This window comes from Clarias gariepinus, chromosome 14 (genome assembly GCF_024256425.1).
Source record: "Clarias gariepinus isolate MV-2021 ecotype Netherlands chromosome 14, CGAR_prim_01v2, whole genome shotgun sequence".
NCBI classification, from domain to species: domain Eukaryota; kingdom Metazoa; phylum Chordata; class Actinopteri; order Siluriformes; family Clariidae; genus Clarias; species Clarias gariepinus.
This window is the reverse complement of record NC_071113.1, coordinates 20,220,657-20,235,479: the sequence shown is the minus strand read 5'-3', so window position 1 is coordinate 20,235,479 and position 14,823 is coordinate 20,220,657. Positions and strand designations below refer to the sequence as shown.

The window sequence follows — 14,823 nt, the reverse complement described above, 5'->3', positions numbered from 1 at the left end:
GAGGTTAAGTATTCCTATAAGTTAAGTTAAGTTTTTTGTTAAGTTAAGTTTTTCGTGTTACTAGTTTAATTACTAGTTTAATTTTTCCTACGTTCTAACTACTAAGTGTTTAAATTTTTCTTTCTAAGTTTTCACATAAGTAATATGTTATTTGATGCATTATTTTCTTTGTGTGACTTAAAAGTCACAGAGGGGGAAATATGTAAGCATATTTTAATTAAAAATACTTGTACCTTGGTTAAGACTTATAGAGGTGAGGTGAGGATAACAGAGTTAAGGCAGGGACAGTGTGATGTCATAGTAAAACAGTAACAAGGATTGGTATGTACCTAACAAACCTTAGACTTGCAGCCATCTTAGATATAAGATGCACATAATGTCATAGTAACCTAGACACCACACAAGTTCAGCAGACCTTACCGTGATGTAACAGGCATTGGATACACATGCAATATGTCAAATCAAAGAGACACAGACACACACACACACACACAGTTATATGAATAAAAGGTTTAATAAGAGTAGACACAGAAATAAAATAGTATGTGCATCTACATAGTAAGAAATATAAAGATACAAAGTTTAAGGCCCAAAATAAAAGTACAAAACATAGGGGGCCTGGGTAAGCATCAATAGCATAATAAAATGCATAAAATTCAAGTATCTGACCTCCTTTGAGGCAGGACATAACCAATTTGAAGATCAGTGAGAGGAACAAAAACACCGCGATTTAGAATTGGCATAGGCGCGGGAATAGAAGCTGTTTGGGTGCCAACAGACACTTTAGAATCGGTCTGGGTACCATCATTAACATGACAAACAGGTTTTAGGACCGGCGGAGCCGGAGTAGTAGACTCGGGCCGTACGGGCCTAAAAGAAAATGGATAAGGGCTATCCACACGAGGTCTTTTAGAAGGACCAGGTTTGGAGTAATCAGTTTTACCAAAAGTAAGCACTGTCTCCTCTAGAAACTGTAATAGCGATCCAGATGGCTCGGGCTCATCCTCAGCAAAACTCACCGGGGCCCGGTCCATGACAGGTTCAGTAGGAGTGTAGTCAGTAGGACTGTGAGCCGGACTGCTCTGGCTGTCCGAGTCGTTTGGAGGGACGCAATGATTATTCGTGCAGATGCGATTAGCTATAGGAAAAAAAAACAAAATAAAACACGTAAATACAACAAAATTGATAAATTAAGACAAATGGTTAGAAATAATGTGAAGGAGATGCTTACCCATGGCCTGTGTCTTGAAAACTGTAGAGTAAACCGGAAGTACCAAGAATTTATAGTTGGCGTAAGCGCCGCCCTATATTTTTTAAGTTGAACAAGAAAAGTGAAAAGATAATAGAAATCTATTCATATAAAAAATAAGTTATAATGGAAAATAATATCAGTAGGAGGTGGAGTCAGATGATGAGGTTTATGACGTAATATAGAAAATGTATTTTTATTGGGTAAAAAATTGTTTGATAAGAAATAAAAAAAATTATACAAAGGAGGGGGCTAGGTGAGTGTTCCGCCCCTTTGAAATTGTATAAAAGAGGTACCTATGTCACAGTTAAATCAGTCTGTTTCTTGGCGATGCTTGGAGTTACATCCTAAGCATTTTCAGGGCTGGCTCACTTTGTTTTGTTGCTGCAATAAAACTTATCCTTACTTCATCTAGATCTGCACGGAGTCTGAAGTCTTTCTTTGATTTCTTTTACTACAGTTACAGTATTTGTTTAGTATTTTAAATTAGGGCAACTTCGATGTGGGGAGAATAAAAAATCCACCACAGCATGTAGTCTTATATAGTTTTATTATATAGTTTTTGCACATTAATCTGACACAGTTTTTCAGCCTGTCACGGCGTGCGCCCAAATCAATATCGCTCCTCGCTCACTAGTTAGGCGGCCTCCCCTTCAGACATGCGAAGCAGCGGGACCGCAGAATTACACATGACTGGTGAGCTATCGTTGCTATCGTTGCCCGGGCTTGCACCCTGCGCTATAAAATACTCGGGGTTTGTTGGGCTACAGTGGATTTTACTACACGCTGTGTATGCAGCATGCGTGCAACAACGCGGAAGTGCGGCATGCAAGCAGGGCAAATGGAACGCGCCCCAAGGAACTTCAAAGGAGCGAGAGGTGGGAGGGGGGGCGGTACGGCCATCCGCGGAGAGCAGAGTCAGCGCGAGCAGACGGATAGCCATTGCACTCACACCGCGTAGTAAAATCCACTGTAACCCAACAAACCCCAATCATCACCAGCCGTCGTGATATTCCGTCATGTCATGTGGGCATTATAAGCTTTGTATTGAAAACTTCTAACTAAAAAGTGGCAGCTGACACGCCTAAAAATGGACGCAGGTTATTTTTTTAATAGTCTAAATAAAAACCCTCCGATTTAATTTCCTATAGTCTAACCAGCGCTCAACCGCACGCATAGTTTTCCCGAGCGCGAGGAATTTTTTTGTGCTAAATAATGTTTATGCAATATAAGAATTCCTATTAATCCTGGGTTGTTCTTTTAGTGTCACTATAGTGCTTTACAATGCCAGACAACATTCATATACAAATTTTTCCCCCTTCCCAGGTGTGAATCGGCTGTTCTCACCTATACATTCAGAGGAACTGAAATGCACTTCTCCCCACTTTAAAAACCTCTTGAATCTGAGGCTCTTCTGGAGACTTTCAGTGATTTCAATTTGTGTAATTTTAATCTCCTGGATTCTAGATTCTAAAGTTGACATTGTTACCTTTTTTAATCATTGGAATGGAAGAACTTGTTATTTTCCTTATGATAGCATAAATTGCATTGTTTTTAATCAGTCTATACACAATAATATTCTTTGGTATTTTTATTTATTTATTTTTTTTTAACGGGTATGGGGGCTATCTTGGTTCATTAATCTTCGTGCCTGGTTTAGGTTTAGTATTCAGTGCGCATCTGTTATATTACAACTATCATAACACTCAAATACCTTTTATTGGGGGTTAAGTGACTGATGTGCCTAACATTTTTCAGCTGAGCCTTTGTTTCACTGAAAACGACCGCGACACCCTCTCTCTCTCACACACACACACACACACACACACACACACACACACACACACAGAGCCGACCAAATCATTAGCACGTCCCTCCCCCAAACAGCACAGACATTTACTTTCTATCCATTTACTTACACCTGAACTGAGTTGTTTGAGTAACATGGGTCGAACCCGTTACAAATCATAACAGTCTACTGCATTTCATTCTTATAATAACGCAAAAACACAAGCGGAGCGGAATGACCGACATCATCTGACGCAGTAGAACGTCCTAACACTGTTTTAATTTTATGGTCATTTATTTCAGTTAATAAATCTACTATAAATTTAAAGAACACAAGAAATAAGATGACACAAATCCATACACGCTTTTTTTCTAATTACAAGTGATAAAATCAAAAGGCTCACCGTGTTAACATTTATTGTGCTTAAATTTGATCCTAATAAGATTTGATTTAATTTGAATTCTAGAACAGTGGCAGCTGGAACACCTAAAACAGATGCAGGATTATTTTTTTATAATCTAAATAAAAATGCTTTTTTAAACGTGGGCTATTGTTATTTACATGCAATATTTGTTAATTTAATTTAAATGGGGTTTGGTCTCCGGAATGTTGAGCATCAGGATCCTCTTCTTTACTTTCCTACGTAGAATCAGCGCTTAATCGCACGCATTAAGTTTTGTAAATTTGTTCAATGTTTAATAGTAAATTATGACCCCCGTTGCGCTGTACCACCGCTCGGAAAACCTTATGAAATACAAATTTAGGACAATTATGATGATCTGCCACGGCGTTCGCGTGTGATGGATGTACGCCCAAATCTACTATAACTACTCCCTCACTCCGTAGGCTCCCTGAATAGGCAGCAAAGGGACGGGAGCCGCCTATTTGGGCCGGCTGGCGATAATTAACGTTAATATGATCTCTGGCTTGCTCCGCATTATAAAAGCAAGGCGCGGAGGTTTGTCTGAGGTCTGGGAAGTACGTGATGTAATGGAGAATATAAAAAAAGCATGTCAGTGGGGAGATGTGACGCGCCCGAGGGACTTTAAACAAGGACACTAGAATTCCGCCCTTTGATCTCCGCGGGGACGGAGGACAGCGCGAGAAAGAGCTGCGCGAGCTCCCGCGGCATCTTCACTCCCGCACCGTGCCCGCCCTCGCAGCCCCGCTGCCGAAGAGGAAAAGTGTGGTTAGGTTTTTGCGTCAGCGAGAACTCGCGCCGGCCATCGACAGCGGGAGAAGCGCCGTCACGAGGGAGCGTGCAGGAGCGCTGCCTCCGCGTGCTCAGTTCTGCCACTCGCACCAACACTTATCATCAGCTGTGTGCCCGCATGCCAGTGTGGCACAGCCCCCGGAACTGCACATGCACAACCTTTATCCCATTCTTTCCTTTCTCCCTCCTTCAACACTTTCCTTCCCCATTTTGCCTAAATAAATTACCCTTTTCCCGTAAGACCTCGCCTTGTGTCCGTGCTTTTTGGTGCCGCCCGTGCAACATGGGTCGAACCCGTTTACAGATCATAACAGTCTACTGCATTTCATTCTTATAATAACGCACAAACACAAGCGGGGCTGAATGACCAACATCAGCTGACGCAGTAGAACGTCCTGACAATGTTATAATTTTTATAGTCATTTATTTTAGTTAATAAATCTACTATAAATTTAAAGAACACAAGATATAAGACGACACAAAACCCTACACGCGTCTTTCCTAATTACACGTGATAAAATTTAAAGGCTCACTGTGTTAACATTTATTTTGTTTAAATTTGATCCTAATAAGATTTAATTTAATTTAAATTCTACATTTGTATCGTCATTTTAGTTCTGTGATTATAAATTTGTTTAACTACAATGTTTTACTTGATTTTATCCGCTACTACGTGCAGTTCTAAAACTCCGTGTCTCATTAATCCAGCAGAGAATGAACTAAGGCATGAGGCGTCAGCCCCTTAGTTATATAGCGCCACTCAACGGTAAAAGCCAGCAAACGCACAAAGCCAAACGGTACCGCCGAGCGCGGCGACGGTAGGACCTACATTCGGATTGATTAACCACTGTATATTAATTTTACCCCCTTTTATTTGGCGTAAAGTGACTGATGTGCCTAACTTTTTTTTAACAGAGCTTCTGTTTCACTGAATAATCCATGGCTCAACACACAAACCAAAACGAAAAGAAAGCAGACCAAATGTCTATACAACTAAACGGAGTTGTTTACATAAGTCACTGATCAATAGCTCATGATATATACATTTAAACAATTTGTTTATACAGATTTACCTGTTTTACATGGAAAGTTACAGGCTTGTTACTGAATTATTTACTCCGATAAAGAGCCATATAAGAACAGTGGCAGCTGGCACACCTAAAAATAAGTGCAGAGCACACCGGCAGAAGTAAAGTAATGACTCTAAATGCGTCGGTAAAACAGCAAGGAAATTCACTCTGACCATTTTAATAATATGTTTATATTATAATTGATGAATTAGTGATTTCTTTGGTTTTCAACTGTGCTGATGGTGGTCATGTCATTTCATCTCCGCACCAGTAGACGCACCTATAATTCACTTTTCATACGAATAACATAATCTAAGAATTAGTTTTTTATTAGTTTATATAAAAGCAATTTATATAATATATAATAGTTTTTGCACATTAATCTGATAATGTTTTAATTTTATGGTCATTTATTTATAGGTATTTATTTCAGGTAATAAATCTACTACAAATTTAAAGAACACAATATATACGATAACAAGACTCTACACGTGTAGCTTTTCTAATTCAGTGTGTGTGGCTCAGTGTGTTAACGTTTATGTTGCTTAAATTCGATCCTAAAAATATTTTATTAAATTTAAAAAATAAATTTGTATTGTAATGTTACTAATGTGCTTCTGAATTCGTTAATTACAATTTTTTCCTTGATTTTATGTGCAACTACGTGCGGCTTTAAACAAGCTGCGGCTCATTAATCCCGGAGAGAAGAACTCCGAGGCGCCAGTCTGTAGTTATATAGCGCCACTCAGCGGTAAAAGCCAGCAAACGCACAAACCCAAATGCAGTTGCCGTGCGCCGTGACGGTAAAAGTCACATATCGCTTGTCCACCTACTATAAAGAAATGGATATATTTGGTAAAATTTTATATATTATAAAGTATATTGTTAAGCACAAGAACATGATCACACTAAACCCTAGTTAGTGGACTAGTAAATCAATATTTTGTCTTAAATTCCAACTCAAATTTAAAAGGCTGATCGTATAAGCAATTAGTTAATCAGTAAATACCAGGAGATTTTTGTGGAAAGCTGTTTAAAACATGATTGATTTGTTCACTGTTTCAAAAGATGTTTTAAAGACACAGTACATCCAAATCAACCTAAAAATAAATGGAGAATGGAAATGTCATTCTCTGACTGCGTGGCCACTGCCAACTCCACCACCGTCATCAAGTTTGCTGACGACACTGTCGTGGTGGGCCTGATCACCAACAACGATGAGACGGCCTACCTGGAGGAGGTTGGAAATCTGGAGAACTGGTGCCAGAGAAACAATTTCCTCCTGAACGTCAACAAGACAGGGCTGATAGTGGACTTCAGTACAAAGCAGGTGAGGAACTACCAGACCCCCATCATTAACAGGAGCCCATTGGAGAGAGTGGACAGCTTCAGATACCTCGGTGTTCACATCACGCAGGACCTGACATGATCCTGTCACATCAACACCGTGGTAAAAAAGGCCCGGCAGCGTCTGTACCACCTCAGACGGATAGCTCAGTGGATAAGGCATTGGACTACGGTTCGGAAGATCCCAGGTTAAAACCCCACAACCACCAAGTTGCCACTGTTGGGCCCTTGAGCAAGGCCCTTAACCCTCAACTGCTCAGATGTGTAATGAGATAAAAATGTAAGTCGCTCTGGATAAGAGCGTCTGCCAAATGCCTAAATGTAAATGTAGACTACCCTCCAAGGTGCTCAGGAATTTCTACTCCTGCACCATAGAGAGCATCCTGACGGGAAACATCACGACCTGGTTCGGGAACAGCACCATGCAGGACAGACAAGCTCTACAGAGGGTGATGCGATCAGCAGAGCGCACCATCCGCACCGAGCTCCCTGACCCACACTCGATCTACAGCAGGCGGTGCTGGACCAAGGCCAGTAAGATCGCAAAGGACCTCAGCCATCCCAACAATGGACTGTTCACTCTGTTGCGGTCTGGGAAGCGATTCCGCTCCCTAAAGGCCAACACAGAGAGACTGAGGAGGAGCTTCTTCCCGCAGGCGATAAGGTCTCTCAACCACACCACTATGCAAAACTAACACAATATTTTCACAATTTTCACAATCAATCAATCAATCTTTATACATCCATAGACAATATGGACAACTCCACGCACATCACATCTACACTACATGTTTACGTTTACATTCTGGACCATTGCACAAAGACACTTTAATAACCATTGCACAAAGTCACTTTTTCTATGCATATTTGCACACCATTATATTTCTATGTGTACAGTATATTTCTATTTTCAGGTTCTATTTTTTTTTAGTTAAATTTTATAATTATTATTTTTTTATTTACAGTTTGAGCCACGCCAAATAGCCGCGGCCGTGTGAATTGCGTACGAATGGCGTACGGCTGCCCTATGCACGCCGTAATCCCCCCTCCTTTTCCTTTGAGAAAGGCGTGTCAAGATTTCACAGTAAACACGCCCATTCAAGCCCTATTTATGCATTTACCTGGTTCCACCACTAGATGGTGCTTCGTTCTCAAGGACACGTTAACACAAGCCAGCAATTTAGCTGCGCTGAGTTGCAATCCCTTATTTTAACCGGGGTTAACACTAACAAAGTTCAATGGTTAAAGTTAGCCCAGTTTATTTACATTCCAGAATTCCCCAAAACAGTATTTTACACACTCTGTGGTGTAGGTTTACTAATATCTTTTATATTTATTACAACTAGATATTCTGTAAAGTTTATTTATCTTTGTCTTCACTAAATTCTCCTGTTTTCTTTAATCAGAGCTCAGCTGTGGAGGATTGGGGGGTCAGACGGATGATGGTTGGCCTTTTGGAGCTACTGGAGGAGCCTGAACAAGCTGTTGAGGGAGCTGTAGCAGGAATGACGTCACAGTGCAACAGCTTTAGAATGATGTTTGGTCAGGTCTATATTCTGAACATAGAATTACAAAACGTTTGATACTTTAGGGGGGAAACAAAGAATTAAACAGTTTTATCTTTAATATTTAAAAAAAATGATATTTAAATATAAAAGAACCAGATAGAGACTGATAAGCAGCTGGTGTTATCCGGGTATTTTAATGACCTTTAAGCAAAAATTAAACATGTTTTCACCTGTTTAATACAAATTATTGTTTTACCTTTTACTAGTTTTGGAAGAATAAATTTTATTTTTAAAGTCATGTGTACGTGTTTTAATTGTTGGGGGATTGTTTGTGTATTTAAAAATACATTTACTTAAACCAACAGCTTCAATGTGCAAAAAATGGGACCCGACGTTGTTTTAAATAGTCAAAGAGTTGGGCTAATAATAATGATAATAATAATAATAATTATTATTATTATCATTATTATTATTATTATATAACACTTGATCATATGTATCTGTGCTAGTTTGTGTTTGTGATTATAACTATTATAATCATTTTTTCTCAGTATAATTTTTTTGGGGGGTTTTAAGAACTCCATCAAAAGAGCAAAGACAAACTTAAAAGGAGTGGAAGGTAAGAAACCTTAGTGAAGAATACTGACTATGACATGGTGCTAATTTCTGTGTGTGTGTGTGTGTGTGTGTGTGTGTTTTGGGCGGGGGGAGGGGTACTTCAGACTTACTTGTCTGTGCCCAAATGTTTGTGTTAAAGCAACGGAGAAATGCAAGAGCGCGCACACACACACACACACACCTTTCATCCACAAACGCTTTAACTGTTGTCTTGTAAATCGTTGATTAAACCTATGAACACAGCTGTTCAGCATCAGTCCTAAACACAAACGCAGGGTATGTATTTGTCCTTAATTAAAAGACACCAATATGTTAATAATTTATACAATGATAACATGTTTATGTTTAATGTTTATTTTGCGGGAAAAGGTAATAAGCAATATTTAAAATAAAACAAACCAGGAAGTAAGTGTTTCATACATTAAAGTGCTGTGTATAACCAAGTGCCCCAACAGACATAGCAACAGTATACAGAGTGTGTGCGCTGTGGGGGATTGGAAGGTGAACGAAAATAATCATTTACAACACAAAAGACGTTCAAAGGTGTGTAATGCTCTGTAATGAATGTATGAAGCACGGCAAAAAAGATAATAAAAAAGCGCTACAGGTTTGGTGTCTGTGAGCTTTTCCTAATCAGAGTTAGACGGGGGGCATTTTGTGGCTCCTCCAGTTACACTCTACTTAGATATTACACAGAGGAGAGTTCACTTCTGTTCTCTTCATCCTAGCTTAATTTCATCTCATGAAATAATAGTAAGTTTTGTAAAGTCTGAGTTCATCTCCCCAGCCAGTGTTGTGTATGGACAGGGTAGCATCATGGCAGGATTGGTGTCATTTTTATTATCTTTTTAGCCGTGCTGCGTAAGAGAAGAGTAGTGACAAATTCATTACTTTCGTTACTAGACTATTTTGTCTGCAAGTGAAGATCTGAATCTGATCTGAATCTGATCTGAAGAGAAGTGACTTTGAGACATTCACAGTATATTCGAACCGTAGACAGTGTTTATTCTGCAGGACATTACAAAACGGCCATGTCCAAAACAGTGCATCTTTAATAAGCCACATTGGTTTCGAGTTAAAAGTAAAATTAACGAAAGACTGAGAAGCCCCGTAAACTTGACCCTGACAATAATAGTCGATTGTTTTTATATTTATGGGTTTTTTATATATATTTTTTAAATGTTCAAATTAACGTTTCAGAGTAGCCTATATAATTTGTCTTGTCATCTGTTTACAGCGTTGGCTGATTTTGTGATTGAGACCCATGGGTTACATTTAAATATTTTTATTAGTAGTAGTAAGCCAGTCTTTACCTTGGATAAATCACAATATAAGCCCTCTCTCGCGCACGCTCTCTCTCTCTCTATCTCTCTCTCTCTCTCTCTCTCTCTCTCTCTCTCACTCACACACACACACACACACACACGTACACACACAAACAAATAAAACATAAAGTCGCGTAAAACCAAATGAAACTATGGCAAAAATATATAAGCAGTGAAAATTACAGTGTTATCCTGTAGGTGATTCCTGTCCTGATAACAGGCGCTGACCCTCTGGAACTGTTTAGTTCTGTTAGTATTGTGTTCAAGTGTGAATGTTTATGGGGATTTAATCTGTCTCTGCTGCCGCATCTATTCACCGTAGTGATAAGTGATTAATGTCCCATCAGATCTTTGATGGTGGACGTTATGCTGGTTAAATGACTAAAGACATACTGATCCGTATGGACAGATATTTGTTTCAGATATTATGCATTATTAATCGATTTGTTATGCCAATTTTTGACTATCAGCGAAAAAAAAAAAAACATCAGCGAAAACATCAAAAATATAACGAAAACAAACTCAAGCAGAAGTTAAAATTTAAGCTTTACTTTGCAGCAAAATATTATCTACCGTTTTCTATTAAACGGAAACAGATAAAATACACTGTAATGTAAAATACTGTACATACCGTTGCCCGCATTTGTATTCCGTACCTACAACGACCGGTAGAGATAAATTACAGATGTTACCGTGTCTTTAAGTATTTTTAATGATGTCATGAAAAATATTGCAATAAGTAGTTTTATTAATTAATTAAATTAATCATTAATTAAAAATAGCATAAACATCATGGGTTGTGTATTGAGTGATTTAAATCTGTTTTATGAATCGTTTTTTATCCCTCTTTTTTACCACATCATCTATTTATGAAACTATGTTGATGTAAGTTATGTTATATATATATATATTAAATATAGTAACCGGCTGCTTGGACACTGCAGTTAACTGAAGCAGTCAATGCTCCATCTGGCGGAATTATACAGCATTGCAACCATCGTTTTAGAAAGCGCATGGGGGCGTTTATGGGGAGGGGCATCGTTAACTACGTCATTGCGGGGGATCACATTCCGTGCACGGATCGATCATGGTCCTGTCACGGTCCTGTCATGGACCTATCATGCTCCAAGCGGCTGTTTGACGTGGCTCCCACTGTAAATTTTCTATCATATTTCTTCTATTGATATTTATTACTTATTATAAGCTTTAATTCTCTTTTTAAGGTCACTGGCGGTTGTGTAAGCATTTCACTACATTTCGTACTATGTATGACTGTGTATGTGACAAATAAAATTTGAATTTGAAATTATTATATTTTTATATATATTATTCATATTCTAATTATTATTATTAATATTATTATTAGAAAATGACATTTCCATTCTAAATATATAATATCCTTCTGGAGCCTATCCCAGGAGGCTTAGGGCACGAGGCAGGGTACACCATGGACAGGGTGCCAATCCATCGCAGGGCACACACACATACAGTACACACACTCACACACTACAGGCCATTTTGGAACGCCAATTAGCCCAACCTGCATATCTTTGGACTGTGGTAGAAACCGGAGTACCTGGAGGAAACCCACCAAACACGGGGAGAACATGCATACTCCATGCACACAGAGACGGGAATTGAGCTGGCCTGGAATCGAACCCAGACCCTAGAGGTGCAAGGAGCCCTAGAACTTAATTAATTCTTTCAGAATTTTGTTTATTTGTCCAGTTTGAAAACTGGGCTCACATATTTAGAAACAAAGCTGAATTAAATCTGGATTTTATTAAGTTAGCTTTAAGAACTAAATTTAATAAAAACAGTCATAAATAGAGTTAATGTACCTATCTGCAAGTAAGTTTGGAAAATTTTACAATTTTTAATGATTTTATTAAAATCAGCACTTTTTAAAGCAATCACTGACAAGCTTATTGAGCTCAAACTTACCTTTCATTTCCTTAAATCGTTCTTTCTTTCTCTAGGTCTTTCACACAATGTGAATAGCCTGCTAAAAGCTTTTTTTCTATCTGGATCACTGTACCAGCAGTACAAAAATCTAAAATTAAATCAACTAAATGAAAAGTAAATTGGGGCATATCAACAACATGGTCAGGATCTTGAATCCACATTGCTGAAGCTGATTCATCAGTTGCATTCAAATCACAATTCTTATCATGAATCAAAAATTTTTATTTTTTTTTAATTCATTATTATGGGTTCTTAAAGCTCACTTTTTTGTGCAACTTTAATAAATTAAGTTTGTTTTATATGTTTAAACCTAAAATCACCTATTGCATCATATTATTATTTTAAAAAATCTTTTATTAGCTTTATAAATGGTGACATAATTGTTGAGCTGAGCATTTGTCTGTAATCCTCCTCTGATTTCCTATTATACAATATTATTTAGGTTAAACCCCAGATAACCTGGTTTTGTATTGAAGATAATTAATTTTCTTTCATCTCTGTGATACTTCTTCTGATGCCAGTTCTATGATTTATAATAATTTAATACAACAATAACTATTTCTAACTAATAGCTTTAAATCTCTGGATTTGAATACTGCTGGATTATTAATTGTAATAAATTATATTGATGCATGTACTTACGATTCCAAGATACATTTTTCTGTACACATGAAGTATACTATTCCATTCTTAAACAGGTTATAAAACATTACAATATCTGGTCTTAATTATGTAACTTCTCATTGGTTAAAATCTAAATAAATATATAGTGTGTTCTGCAACTTTGAAGAGCTTGACGCATGATTGCCATGTGTGGTCTGCTTGAAATGTATGTGGTGGCTAGAGACAGTTCCAGTTTACCATGAAGATAGTCTTTGACTTGGCTGATGCAGACTGCTGCTAAAAAAAATTCGGAAACAGCATTTCAGAATCTTCTTTTTTTATCATGGAAGGCTCCCATTCCCTTATTGTGCTTGGATTTTCTTGGTTAATACAACAAAACCATCCCACAGACTGAACAAAGAACACAATAATTTACTGGAGCCCCACGTACCTGTCTTGATGCCCCTATTAAGCTATGACCCACTCACATCCCACCATTGAGAAGGAGTTCACTGACATCTTTAACATTCCATACTTTGACCTCAGACAAGTGTTCAGTGAGTCATGTGCTCTTTCCATGCAACCTCACACACTGTACGATTGTGACCTTGATGGGGGGGCACAATACACACACACAACCCCTACCCTGCCATTAACCCTGCCATTAACTGACTGTTTTGTTTTTTTTTTCTTCAGTTTTTTGGTCCTTTTGTTTATTGTTTCATCAGTTACTGTTTCTGTTCACATTTTCCTGAGTGACAGTAGGCTTTCGTCTCACTCAATAATGTCCTCATTCAAGAAGGCATTACTACTATCCAAGCTGCGTTGTTTTAGAAAAATAAATCAACACATTTTGACCAATGAGTTTTTAGAAATTAAGTGTTTAGTTAACAACACTGCAAGTCATCATAAGACAATGTAAGTGTATATTTTTTTAATAACCATTTAAAAAAGGGCACATTTAACTTGTTGACCTGGCATGTTTCTGTTTTATGTGTACCTTTAATAACACAAGCACACTTTTTAAATCGAAAACGTTATGGCTATATATTCTTACGTTATAATTCTTGCTCTGAAGAAACTGTACATGAAATGAGATAAGACTGGACATGCCAAATTGTTGTGAGCATTGATGGCCCGCTGTGGCGAAACCCCGATGGGAGCAGCCGAAAGACTAACAACAACAAGTACAACATACGCAAGGCACAATCAACACAAGGGACTTAAATAAAAACACAAATCAGAGGCATAAACAGGGAAACAGAATCATGACCTAAAATGTGGTACGCTAGGAAACCAAGGCAGTGGGCATTAGGTGACACAGGAAACTGTGGCTATGCTAAAATCTGTCTGGTTAGCCTTACAACCTTATAAAAACATGCAACAAAACATGACAATCATAAAAGGTCATAGGATTTCACTACTTCCTATTTATTAATAACCCTACATTGCATAATATTATAATAGGTCATTTATGTTGTGATTCTCATGCTGGAGGTTGATCACTGCCCAGCATATTTTAGTGTTTTTTCTGCTCTATCACACCCTCCTCATTAAAAAAAAAATGCTGTTAATTAGTTGACTAGTTAAATGATGTGTGCTGGGAGCTGAGAAAATACTAAAATGTGCAGGGCAGTGATCCTTCATGACTGGAGTTTAGAACCACTGATTTATGCTTTATAACATAATCTATGTTTATCATGTAAAATTAATTATGAATTTAGAAAAAAAAAGTTCTGATAGGATTCTATTTTTCATAAAGTTTTTTTGTTGTTGTTGTTGTTCTGATTTACTTCAATGATCTGATCTAGAAGCTCTTGAAGATACAAAAGCAACATCAAAGCTCTTACCTGGGTTTCATCATTTGGGGGGCCCAATTAAATAAAATTGCTAAAACCAATAACAGAGTTTCTTTTTAATCTGCCTCTTTAATTAATAAACAAATAAATAAATAAATACTAGACAAAAGTTTGGACTAGGCATGGGATGATAACCTGTTCCAAGGTTTACCGCGGTTTGAAAAAGTTACGGTTTCAAAACCCCAAACAAAAAAAGTTATACCGTTCCTACGATATGTGCATTTTTTGTGTCGTCAAAGTGAAAGCGCAGGACTCCCTACTAGGTTGTGTGCGTGCA

At 37.8% G+C, this 14,823-nt stretch overlaps 1 protein-coding gene across 1 annotated transcript; it reads right to left on the bottom strand.

The window, feature by feature from the left end:
- Positions 1 to 656: 656 nt before the first annotated feature.
- On the bottom strand, positions 657 to 1,349 carry LOC128540840 (uncharacterized). Its single transcript, XM_053510831.1, has 2 exons — positions 1,232 to 1,349; positions 657 to 1,138 (listed from the first exon to the last, which is right to left on the bottom strand). The coding sequence occupies exons 1-2, from the start codon at positions 1,233 to 1,235 to the stop codon at positions 657 to 659; spliced, it is 486 nt and encodes a 161-aa protein (XP_053366806.1). The 5' UTR covers positions 1,236 to 1,349.
- Between the last annotated feature and the right edge of the window lie 13,474 nt (positions 1,350 to 14,823).